Raw genomic sequence first — 13,288 nt, forward strand, 5'->3', positions numbered from 1 at the left:
ACTGTATATGACTATAATACATAAAAATACATGTAACCGTGATGTATTGTATTGACGATATTCTAATTACATATTGCCCCAAATGGATACATTATGTATATTTACAGATGCCCCAGTGATAAAAGAGTTCTATTTAGACAAAGAGGCCTATATTAAATGTCTGAGGTGGAAAATAAGCGGTTGGCCAGAACCAGAAAGGAAGTGGCTGAGAAATGGCATACCTCCAAAACCTTCAAAAATACAGAAATTCCACACGGATTCTTCTGATTACGGTGTAGTAACAGGACGAGTGACCTTTGAAATGGATAGTCCTAATTTTTATGGAGATTATACGTTAGTGGCATTCAATGCCTTTGGAAAAACTAGTAAGTGCTTGAAATGTCTTTACTTTAAATTTATTGTAAATGTATCATCTTTATTACCGGTTTGCTTATACAGATTTTAAACCTGAGTCTCAGCCTTCAAAAAATCATAACGCAATAAACCAAACGACCGCACTTTTGATAAGTAAGCGTAATACTTGAGTATATATGTTTTATTTGTTATATGCAACAGTAAGGTAAAAAGAAATAAAATGGAGCATAACGTCTTACTTTTCAGCCCCAACGGGCATAATAAAAGCAAACATATGCCATGCATTGTGCTATATTTGAGATTTACTCTGAATAGTACTCATGGTTTTAAAGGCTTTCTTCTATGTACTTTATTGAAGTACGAAGTCAGTGTTCTCTATGTGGGAGTAGACATAAGCATCAATTTAGATTTTATGTCATGGGGCGTTTCCACCAGGGTGCTGTGGCTTTTATCAAACTAATATATCCAAATATGTAATATGTAACAGCAGGATGATTTGTCGTGTGCATCATACCATAACTACTTGTAAATCTAATTTCTGTTGGAATCCTGTAGCACCCAATATCCGACCGCATGCCCAATAATAGCGGGGTGGAGAATTATGAAATCGAGTTTAAATCCCGTTCCGTCGAAACCCCGGTGTTCACAATAATGGTCACTTGAACGCTTTCGATAGATTAGATATTGACAACAAATTAGAACATCTTTATGTTACTTTCGTCGGCAAGGTTCGCCGAGTGTTCTATACCCGTGGTTTTCAACGCTTTTCCGCCTTGCTTTCCAACTATTCCCTTACCTGCAGCACACTATCACCATGTTCCAAAAATAACAAAAATGAACTCGATACCTTGACTCCATTTATTAGTTAGAGTGCTACATGCTTGGGTGTGCAGGACCACCAGCACCGGATGCTGTTCTGGAGTTGATGGCCTGTACATGCCCTAGACGTTGCGATGAAACTGTCCATATGTAAGAATTGAATTACCCTGCATAACAGCATGCACATTACAGAATTGCACGAACATGCAAGATGAGGATGAGGTGCAGTCAGACAACAGCGACGAAGGCTAAACCTGGTGTACGTTAGGATAAATACACAAACCGCAAAATTGAATCAAATAATAAATTCAGTTATTTCAATGTAAAATAATCACTTTAGTTGACCAAACAGATAATTTCTGAACCACGTTTCCGAAGCAACGACCGCGAGTTTTATAACATCTAGCCGTCTGAAATTCACGAACATATAGGTACGTTATTCCTCTTTACCACTGGCACGTGAACAAAAGCGTTGTCAAATTAGAGGTTGTGACACAAACACACTCAAATCAAACATGGCGACCTCCACGGAAACCTTGACATTGAACGAACCATGAAATTTGCAACTCAATTATCACAGGTAGACATTTTAGCTGGAATGCGCGAGACTTGGTATTTGCTATGATATTTTCATCGGCTGGTCCAGTAGCCAATCGAAATTAGTGACGAAATATGCAGTATATTACGTGAAGGGCTTGATAAGATGTACGGTACGGAGTTGAAGCGAGATCAAACCTTCTATTGAAGATGGGTTTGAACATGATTTCTTAGTAAACTTATTAACAGAAATCATGAAATAAAATCGAAAATGTCACTTTTTTCAGATTTATCATTTATTTGGAAACTGATAGTAATATTATTAAACGATATCGATATGAATCAATCATCAACAGATGCCGAAATGTATTATAAACATTTTGAACCATATTACATATCAATAGGTAAACTTTTTGATGAGTTCTGAAGGTTTCGCAAAGAAAAAACACTGGCCATTTTTAAAGATGGCCGTCAAAAAGATGACAAAGTGACCAATTTCGGACACTTTGTACATCAGACTAACTGAAAATTGTGTTTAAAATCTATTCATCAAATTGATAATGAAAATCTGTCTGTCGTTCACTAAATAGGAAATTATGAATTACTAATTTTCATTACAGACAAGACAACACAATACAGAAACCATGTGAAACCACCGACTGTGACTAGATATAATCCATTAAAACCAAGATTTAAAAATGGATTGAGGAAGACTCCTGAGAAATTGTCAGCAAAATGTGGTAAGCCCCTCGAGTGCGAGTGTATTTGTGATATTTGAGCTGAAATGATTCGTCTATGAGTATATGTCGTTACTTCCTGGTCAGTGGCAAATCAGCTAAATTGGTCTCGACACAAGTTTAGCGATGGCAAATATAACGCTTTAATACCCATGCAGGTTGAGAATAAAATGGATGGAATTCGCCTGGATTAGTGATGCCCAAATGAATAATCCCACCAAAAACCAAGAATCGTTAGTAGCTAATTTAGTGTGTCAATATGACAATTGAAAATAACCAAAATGTAAAGATAGCGCAACCTCCAGTTAAAGACATATCATTTCGCACCGTATTTCTTTATGCACGGAAATTCATTCTCGACATAAATTAACAAATAGTATACTCTTCAAAAAAAGTAGGGGATATTGAAATGCAAATACCTATGCAGGTTGTCATATAATAAATAGTCATGGACACTTGATATGCCTTGAGAGTGTGTTCACAGATGAAGAACTTATCGCTCCAACAGAACCACTGAGCTTTACATGCGACACACAATAGCGCCATACACGTGGGAGGGGTTCATTGTCAAATTTGACACTTCAAGGAAGGGTTGATGAAAACTGCCGCGTGCTGGTTTATCCTATCCATGTTTGCTTTCCTATCGGTTCTTGCATAAGATTTACTGTTTAGTGTATCTTTTCTTTAGTGTGTTACGTTTAATTTTTTTGAAGAGTATATATTAAAAACACGAAACATGTAGAATTATATATTTAACTGACCCTAGTGGCAAGAGGGTCTAAAACTACAATGATTTTAAGCAAGGCAGTGGTGGAGTTGCAGTTTTTTGTTTATCTACCTTGTTTTGTTTTATTTCAGAGAAACCTATTGTGCATATAGAGAACAGTAGTTATACAGTGAATCAATCAGATAGTTTAACTATAAACTGTTCATCTGTTGGTTTACCATCATCATCAATAGTTACCTGGAATACTACAAACATTAAATCAAAATACAAAATATCAACGTCGACTGATGATATTTCAACTTTAACACTGATAAATATTACACTTGAAGACCATGGTCGAGAGCTAACTTGTTATGATCCAAAAGCAGGAACAAAATGTAGCAACAGCTCAGTCTTATTAATCAATCGTAAGTCATTTGTCCTTGTATACCTCTTATATATTAAAGAGTTGCTTTTTTAATGGGATGAATTAAAATTATATGCGGGTGTTTCAAATCTAAATTAGTCGTTTATATTTACAATACAGTAAGGTCCAACGACAGCGTTTGAATTCTGGTATCAATTACATGTATTATAATATTAAAATGAATAGATTTCCTTATGTGGGGAAAACATTCAACGTCAAGATAAAACGGATTTAGGTTTCCCCTTTGGACACTGAGACAAAAATGGTATTTTACAGCTGTAGATTTAGATCTTGCCTGGGCATGTACAAACCGTATAGTCAGGTGTAGTTATACCCAATCTTAATAAGCTTATATACCTACCTTAGACTTGGCCATGTCAGTTGTTACGATGCATTCTATTTAGGGGTAGTTCGATTTTAACTATATGTTACGTCAAAGAGATATTTCTGTCTAGGATCAGATCGGGTGCGTTTTTAAATAAATTTCGAAACTTATTTTTTGTCTAAAATACCAAGACTGATATTTTTGTATATGATCGGTAATCAAACGGGGGATTGGATGGCCGAATGGTTAGCACGTGGGCGTTGTATCATAAAGCCTATCATTGGGTCAACTGGCGTGGTTTCGAATCCCCGGTTGTACGTGACAAGGAGTAGGGTCGTCTGTCCAACCTCGCGGGTTTTCTCCTGGTCCTCCGGTTTCCTCCCACTGCTAAAGACCCCTACGCGGAAGCGAATTATTGAAATAAAATTAACCCATATGTTAGTACCGAAATGACCTAGTTTGTGTCGAGTGGACGTTAAACCCCATTTCTCTAACTCTCTTTCTGTAATAAAACAAATGTCTGCCACCTATCTACTGAGCGCTATGGAAAACGCATCACTTAGTTTTTCGTATAACAAAATGATCCTGTAAACATATCTTATTTATTTTGCTTCTTATTGTGAACAATATTAAAATGGGAACACATCAATAACAACACATTTGTACACTTATGAATGTTTAATCTGTAATCAACGGTACAAAGTCAGAGGGGTCAAAACCAAAAGTACGACACAGATGTCAGTAGCGCGTGTGTCCTCCACGGGCTCTTACGCACGCTGTGCAGCGACGTCGCATGGAATTTAACAATGTTTGAAAGAAGGCCCGGGGCAAATTGTTCCATTCTTGGACAAGGGCAGCTTCTAAAGCAGCAATGGTGTGCATCTGTGGTCTCCGATACAGACGGCGTCCAATCTCATCCCAGACATGTTCTATCGGTGCCATGTCCGGAGACATGGCTGGTCAGTCCAAGACATTGATGTTGTCAGCAGCCAGGTAGTCCATACTAAAACGAGGGGCATGCGGACGTGCATTATCCTGTTGGAAGTGCTGAAGTTGTGGGTGCGCTCAAAACATCGGAACAACAATTGGTTGCAAGACATCATCACGGTAGGCTACAGCATTAACGCGACCCCTGCAAATGTGTAGGGCGGTCCGGTGATGAAATGTGAAGCCTCCTCACACCATTACACTTCCCCCACCCCATCGATTCGTTTCGAAGACGCAGCAGTCTGCAAGACGTTCCCCAAGACGTCTCCACACAACTAAAGAGCACACTTTGCCAGTCTACTCTTCTCCATGTCTGGTGTCCTTGAGCCCATATCAAACGCCGCTGACGGTGATGATCCCTGAGGATAGCTCCAACATAAGGTCGTCGTGCACGGAGTCCTACTTCTCTTAGACGACGTCTTACGGTGTTGGCACTTACTGGTCCTTGTCGTTTGACGACTGCTGCACCTGTTCGAGTCGCTGGGTGGAATCTGTCACGCAGATGAGTGACCCGGATGTAGCGGTCTTGAGCTTGGGATGTAACGCGTTGTGGACCAGGATGTTGTCGGTCACGTGTTGATGCAGTAACTCGAACACGTTCCACCAACCTTACAATACTGGACTGATGACAATTGAAGTGTCTGGCAATATCACGTGTAGACATGCCAGCCCTGGACATTCCCATGGCTTCATTCCGTTGATTTTCAGTAAGTCTCGGCATCTCTAACTCGATTCCTTCACACGTCCAACAACAAATTACGACAGATTGACGTTTCACAGTTCATGTACTGCACATTAAGTTGAAAACATGCTTTTAAAGGGCTCACACACAATGCTGCACGTGAATATTGGGTTTTTAATGTGCATCTCGTGCAATTTTTTTTTGTGCACACGGGCCGATATTCTTTGCGTTTGGGAGCATTGTGTGAAACAATAGTTCATAGTATTGCATAATATTATACATACAAAACCACCTAGTAATAAAATATTTGGGAAAAAAAGTGATGCGTTTTCCATGGCGCGCAGTATATATTTATTCCCAGATTGATAGTTATCACCACTGTAACTAATGATTTGGCGTTCTGGCCGAATGACGGTCACATCTTTGCATATTGTATTAAATTTACATTCATTGCTACACAACTTATATATTATTCAAACATGCATATGGTATATAATCCTAGTTAATTACTCCCCTTGTGTTAAGCTTTACAGCTGATGATTACTTCTTTTCTATATCTAAAAGTAGGTCTCAGGCAAAATCCCCACACCCTTTGTATTACACGTGTAATAGGCTATATATTCATATCGAACTGACCACAATATGTTGTTGACGAGACGGTAAAGCTCAGCTCAGGACCACATTTTGATTGAATCTGTTACTGCGTGTAAGGCTTATCATTTTCGATCTGTTTTTTTTAGACAAGATCAATTCACATATTTCGTATCTCACTGATAAATTGGTGTTTTGTGTGATAGATAAGCTTTCGTAAATTGATTCCTGGCCAGTATCGTTCAACAATGCGTAAACTGACAGATTTGGCTAATGCACAAAACGATGGTTTGTTCTTGCAGATGCATGATTTATATACTTCGAGTAGGTCATGTCATTCTAATCCCGAATCTCCATTTTTGGTCCTCAGCTCGATACGCGCCGGATGTGGTGGTTGGTGTGTAGCTTTAGAGGGCATTCTTCATCAGTGATTTTCTGAAAGATTAAATTCCTTGATTACATTAAAGCCATATTTGAAATACACATAAACATAAAGAATAAATCATGTTTACATTATAAATTAGAGCGCGGTGCTTGTCGAAATGCATGAACACGTCCTTGAATAAGTTACAAGCCACATACAACTAATATACCGAAATGATAACAATGTAGACCCATATAAGTGCCAAAGAGTGACCCCAAATACATTTATCATGTGAATGTCACATTTCCAATGCTATGTGGTGTCCAGAACAGAATACAAATACATGCGCGGAAATTCCGAAACAAAATTAGTTCGCGATCATGTATTGGCTTTAAAATAATACAAGTTTTCGTTCTGTAAATTATGGAAAACATAACGTTTATATGTAAAATTATTCTACAGATGTCCCGGACATAAAACAACTATATATGGACAAAGATCAATTTTATCCCTGCTTGAGATGGAAAGTTAGCGGCTGGCCAGAACCGCAGACAAAATGGTTGAGGAATGGTAAACCTCTAGCCGTGTCCAGAATGCAGAATGATCATAAAGAAGATCCGAGATATGGTGTGATTAAGGGTTGTCTTACTTTTGAGATGGATAGTCCTAGCTTTCGTGGCGATTATACGCTTGAGGCACATAATGAATACGGAACAGCAAGTAAGTCCAATGGGAATAATTGCTTTTGAGTTTAGGGATAAATGCAAGAGAACAACAGTACGACCTTTTTTCAGCTATCTAAAACTGTTTTTAAAGGAAGTGAATAGCTGCACCAGCAGTTATATAAGCTCTTTGGTCTCTCCATGATGAGCGTCACTGTCGCACAGTGAGTAAGGCGTTGTCGCGGTAATCAGGAGGTACCCAGTACACGTTAACGTGTACCTAAAACAAACCATGGTAGTAGATTCCGACAAAGAGTAGCTCTAAACTGCGCTGTCTGGGCAAAACATTTACATTATAGTACACTTCATGAGATAAGCAAATCTTCAGTAGCACGTTAAGTGCAAATCAGTAGGACGCTAAACCCCATTTTATTTCACTTTATCTACATGACGGTAGCCACCATTACCTCTCCCTACTTCAAAATGGATAATTTTGATTGAGATGCAGACGATTATGTTAAGCTAGATAATTACTAATGTATTATAACCATTGTTTTTTTTAAAGGGGGGATGGATGGCCCAATTGTTAGCACGTGCGCGCTGTATCATAAGGTCTGTCATTGAGTCAACTAGCGTGGTTTCGATTCCCCGGTTGTACGTGATAAGGAGTATGGTCGCCTGCCCAACCCCTTGGGTTTTCTCAGGGTCCTCCGGTTTCCTCCCACTGCTAAAGACCCCGATTTGAAATAAAATTGAATCATGTGTTAGTCCCGAAATGACCTAGTTTGTATCGAGTGAACGTTAAACCCCATTTCTCTTTCTCTCACTTTTTAAAGATAAAACAAGCACGTATCCTGCTGCCAGCCCACAGTTTAACCCCAATAATCATCTTCTTCAAAATGACGAACGAAATCCACAAGAAACGAAAATTGTAGACCAAGAAACACAAAATGACGTGTTTGGAGATACCAACATTGTAAGACTTTTCGCATTATTCTGTTACCCAAAACTACCGAAACTCTCCACAAATCAGTCAACCTTTTCTTTGTACTTGCATGTACATACATTAATTTGATTATTACTGGAATAGAGTTAGCGCTTCAATTGGATTATTGTGTTTAAAACCTGCTGTTACATGTCTGCCAAGAGAGGTAATAATTGAGATTTTACATGTCTGCCCAGAGTGGCAACAATTAGAATTTTAGACCTCCGCCATCAGTGGTAGCAATTAGGGTTTTACATTACCACCAAGCGTGATAATAATTATGAATTTTTTTTATATGGTGACACATTAACATTATTCATATATGCTTGTATTATACTAGGCTCATTTAGGTTATTTTTATATGGTGACTGTTTTTTATGATGTATAGGCCTACCCTGAATAGGAACATACACATTAACATTATTCATATATGCTTGTATTATACTAGGCTCATTTAGGTTATTTTTATATTAAACGTCTTCTGTGATCTGAATTACTTTACAATTTCAGATCTATTCAGTTTTAGCCGGAGTCATAATTACAATAATTATAATAGTTATATGTATTGTACTGGTCGTCAGACGATATCATGGTAATATTTCACGAAATGCCGATGCAGAAAGTAGTTCCAGAAATCATAGCTTTAAACGAAATGGCATCGTACCACGCGAGGCAATGCCGTTAAATTCTATGATGGTCGATAATCCAAATTACACCAAAAAATCCGCATCACGAAGTAGATCGGGTTCAGCAGGTAAAATAACATTTATACAGAAATCTTGTTAAAGATATATTTTAAGATTTAGATAAAGAGTCGGGCCTTCTAGCTATACTAGTTCCAAGATAGATAATAAAAAATGAATAAAATATTTAAAATTTCAGTCAAATTACTTTATACTGAGCGAAGTTATGGATATTTGAAGTTTTGACAAGATATATCCTAAATAGTCTCGATTGTTAAAGACCTACATAATAAACGATGACTCGATTGTCAATTTTAAATTTAACCGATTATATGGCGCGGATGATTTAATCCATTTAATATGTCAACAATTCGAAGGCCCTGAGAGTTTATTATGGGATTGCCATGCGAATATACTTGTGTGTCTAAATAATGATGTATATTTGAAGCTAGAGAACAGACCTGCAATAGGCATATTTAGCTCTTACATAATACATCTTTAATAAGTCTGTGTCAGGTTAGTCGCGTAGTTAATCGTAAACATCTAACATTTATAACCCCAGAAGAACATATTTCCGGTTCCTGTTTATGTGTATCGTCGTCATGGTTACTGCACACATCAAAAGTACAAGTAATAATCCCATGAAAGATGGTATTCAAAACAAAAGTGAACAGAAACTACGGCGACCAAGTATCATTAACGTAATAAAAACGTGTTGTTCGCAAATTGATAGATCATTTCACACATACGTCACGGCAAATATTTCCGGTTCCAGTTTATGTTTCTCGTCATCATGATTACTGGGCACACATTAAAAGTGCAAGTAATAATCCCATGAAAGATGGTATTCAAAAAAGTGAACAGAAACTACGCCCACCAAGTATTATTAACGTAATAAAAACCTGTTGTTCGCAAATTGATAGATCATTTCACACATACGTCGCGGCAAATTGCGCGTGTATACCCATATGTAAAATTGCGCTCAAGTTACCTTCTACGAATACAAAGAAGGTCTGACTGGCGTCAATAAAAATAACACTTGAGTAAAATAACCTTACAAATAGAACTCGGCTCACTTTAAAAGCAGAACTAGGTTTGCTGATTCTTTAACGTATGTTGATGTATGGACGTACTATTACGCGGATTAACATACTATACCGATAGAAACACCAAGACCTATACGTCTTGGAACTAGTCAATCAACTATTAATGTGGCTAATGTTGCAATCGTCATCAAATAGGACAGTACCATGCCCCAGCCAATCGACATTTACAAAAGCTTTGAATCCTATAACCATATAATTACTAATGTAAAGCAATGCATACTACAAAATCTGAAGTAAAACGGGTTAATGAAATGAACGAAAACAACACAAGAGCTGACTTTACTCGAAGGCCTGCTATATGTTTGATTTATGGGTGTAATTTTAAAAGACCCACTTTATTGTCGGTGTTATCTACTTGTAAATGATAATAGAAAAAAGCTGGAAAAAGGGTTAACAGCTTGAAAGTGGTCTGTTCAATTCACCATTTCTTTTACAGCGATTCGAAATATTGGGTTCGAGACCATTACGTTTTTACGAACTCTTGGGGAAGGAGCGTTTGGTCGAGTATATCTCGGGACCTGTTGCAGTCTGATCAAAGAAGATGAAGTCAGTATGGTGGCCATAAAAATGCTGAAGAATGCCTCAATTGACTCTATTAAGAAAGATTTTGAGAGAGAAGCTGAACTTTTAACAAATTTACAACATGAGCACATTGTAAAATTTTATGGTGTATGTCTTGACAATGATGAAATGATGATGATATTTGAATACATGGAAAATGGAGATTTGAATAATTATATTCGGTAAGATTGTTTAATTAGTTGTGTGTGTTTCATTCAAAGTATGTGTGTGTGTGTGTGTGTGAGAGAGAGAGAGAGAGAGAGAGAGAGAGATTTAACGTCCACTCGACACAACTAGGTCATTTCGGGACTAACACATGGTTCAATTTTATTTCAATAATTCGCTTGCGCGTAGGGGTCTTTAGCAGCTGGAGGACAAGTTGGACAGGCGACCTTGTCACGTACAATCGGGGAATCGAAACCACGCCAGTTGACTCAATGTCGGACCGTATAATACAGAGGGCACGCGCTAACCATTCGGCCATCCACCTCCCCCGCCCCACCTAAAAGAGATGCCAATGCAGTTCACAAGGAAGCAAATGTAAAAAACGATAAAAGCACCAAAAGAGAATACTGTTTTTATAACTTGTAAATTCCATTACAGTCAACAAACAGATTTGTCGTTCAGAAGACTTTTGATTTACATCGTTATTGTGGATCATTCCTTGAAATATTCCCTAAACTGTTGGAAAAATGACTGCACGAAGGCATTCGTATCCATCTTTATATATATTAAAGGACAACATTATCATTGTCCACATATTTTAAGTGTTGTAGATCTGATTTAAAGATTCCAGATATATATTTATTCAAAAAGAAGAACACGTTGTTGATCCGTAAACTCGATCGGAAGATTATAGAACTGACTAGAAAGGTCAAAATGCCATTGAATAGGAATCGCAATTCGGCGAACAAAACCATTTAGGTCCATGCAAGATTCTTCAGTAAGACCGTCTTCATTAGCCTAGTCGGTTTATTGACTTGATGAATTTTGTTTTATCATAAACTCTACAGATTATTCTATTTTTCATACACATCTAAACATCGCCTGGATCACAAATAACTATTCTGGTTTTACTGAAAAACTCAGGATCTTTATTGTTCAGGTACTGGACTTCTATTCATTTCTCATAATTCGTATAGTTTATGCAGGTATGGTCAGAAATACTTAAACAATATCGAAAGAAAGGTCACGTTTTCTGTATGGAAGACCAAACAGCTCTTTATATATATAGAAACATAACACGCTCGTGGTTTCACTAAAGTCATGGTCATCGAGCGATTTTTCTTATTGTATTATAAATGCTTGCTCAATTCTCCTTTATTGTATGGTGACTTATTGTATGTCAGGTTGATTTCTGTCCATGTCGTCATAATGTTCCGTTTCGATGAATTTCGAGAAATGTATTTCAAGAATTGTTTTTGGAGAAATGTTTTTAGAGAAATGTTTTTAGAGAAATGTTTTGCAAGATTTTTATTTGGAGATTTGTGTTTGGAAATTTGTTGTTCGAGATTTGCTTTTCATTATAATTCTCTGATAAAATGTAAATGTAGGCTAATTTTTGGATTTTCTAAAATGAATTTTATCTTTATATTAAAATACAATGAAGTTAAACAAAAATACATTTTAGCCTACAAATCAGATATGACAAATGTCTGATTTGTAAAACAAATATTGATTTTAAGATACAAATGTTAATTTTTCTGTACAAATTGTAACAATATAGTCGTTGCGACCTTTTTTTAAATTTATAGGCAAAGAATAGAGAAATAAGATGACTTTATATTTCATTAATTAATATATTTGGCAAATTAATAGTTTCACACATATTCACATATATATTATATATAGTGTGTACTAAACCAACTTAGACTGTAATTGACAGTTGACACATAAAAAGAACTATTTAGCCAAAACATGTGTCAATAATATACCACCAGATTACACGTGAGTGGAATTATTCTAATTGCATCATTGGGTTTAATTTAACCAATCATATTGTTAATTGCGCAGGTTCAGGGCCATGAACAGGCTTTCTGTGTGTGATATGCAGGAGTCTTATAAAAGAAATCATAGTAAAGTTTTAAGTTAGACTTCCATTAGATTCCAGAGAGGTTCCATCTGAGTTCCTAGACAGCCGCGAGGCTGGCTAGGGTTGAGAAACGGTTTTAGCTTGTATTGTAATCTGTGCTTGTATACATGTATTCGGCTATGCTATATAAAATGTAGAAGCGAACTGTTGCATTGTTATTCCTGGTAAGACAAACGTCTTAAGAAAACTGTAGAAGTAAATACACAACGTGAAGCAGAAGTAAAGACATCTAGAGACCAATTCTAGACGATCACAAGGCTACAGAAATATGTAGTAAGAAAAGATGCATGGGTCGTATGTAGGATGTGGCGACCGGTTTGTGTAGTCCGCTCTCCACGTCAGACAGAAGACCCCTGGTGCTACAAAATGTCGAAATACGACAACAAATGAAGAAATAAGAATTAAGGACTATGAATTAAGAAATAAGAACTAAGAACACTGAATAAAGAGCTGTTCTGTGGATGTACGATTTGTAAAGAACTTTTGATAATATTGTAAAAAGTTATGATAAAAAGAACATCTCTTTATGTGTCAGGCCAATGATTAATCCGTGCATTAAAGACACGCATTTGACTTGTATTAACCTCAATAGATTGTATAAGCGGCATAACATTAAAAGCTTGTAGCTTTGATAAAAAAAGTATGGCTTTTAATTACGTCGAATCTTTTT

At 37.0% G+C, this 13,288-nt stretch overlaps 1 protein-coding gene across 1 annotated transcript in view; it reads left to right on the top strand.

Moving 5' to 3' along the window:
• The window catches only part of LOC126817341 (BDNF/NT-3 growth factors receptor), a 67,899-nt gene that overhangs the window by 45,789 nt on the left and 8,822 nt on the right, over positions 1–13,288 (top strand). Inside the window, exons 8-14 of the mRNA XM_050544223.2 lie at positions 108–365; positions 2,331–2,450; positions 3,306–3,581; positions 6,992–7,249; positions 8,028–8,167; positions 8,687–8,930; positions 10,402–10,708. Of these exons, the coding sequence (XP_050400180.2) occupies positions 108–365; positions 2,331–2,450; positions 3,306–3,581; positions 6,992–7,249; positions 8,028–8,167; positions 8,687–8,930; positions 10,402–10,708 (1,603 nt within the window). The remainder of the gene's footprint in view (positions 1–107; positions 366–2,330; positions 2,451–3,305; positions 3,582–6,991; positions 7,250–8,027; positions 8,168–8,686; positions 8,931–10,401; positions 10,709–13,288) is intronic.

The sequence above is a fragment of the Patella vulgata genome, chromosome 4 (genome assembly GCF_932274485.2).
Source record: "Patella vulgata chromosome 4, xgPatVulg1.2, whole genome shotgun sequence".
In the NCBI taxonomy this organism is placed as follows: Eukaryota; Metazoa; Mollusca; class Gastropoda; family Patellidae; genus Patella; species Patella vulgata.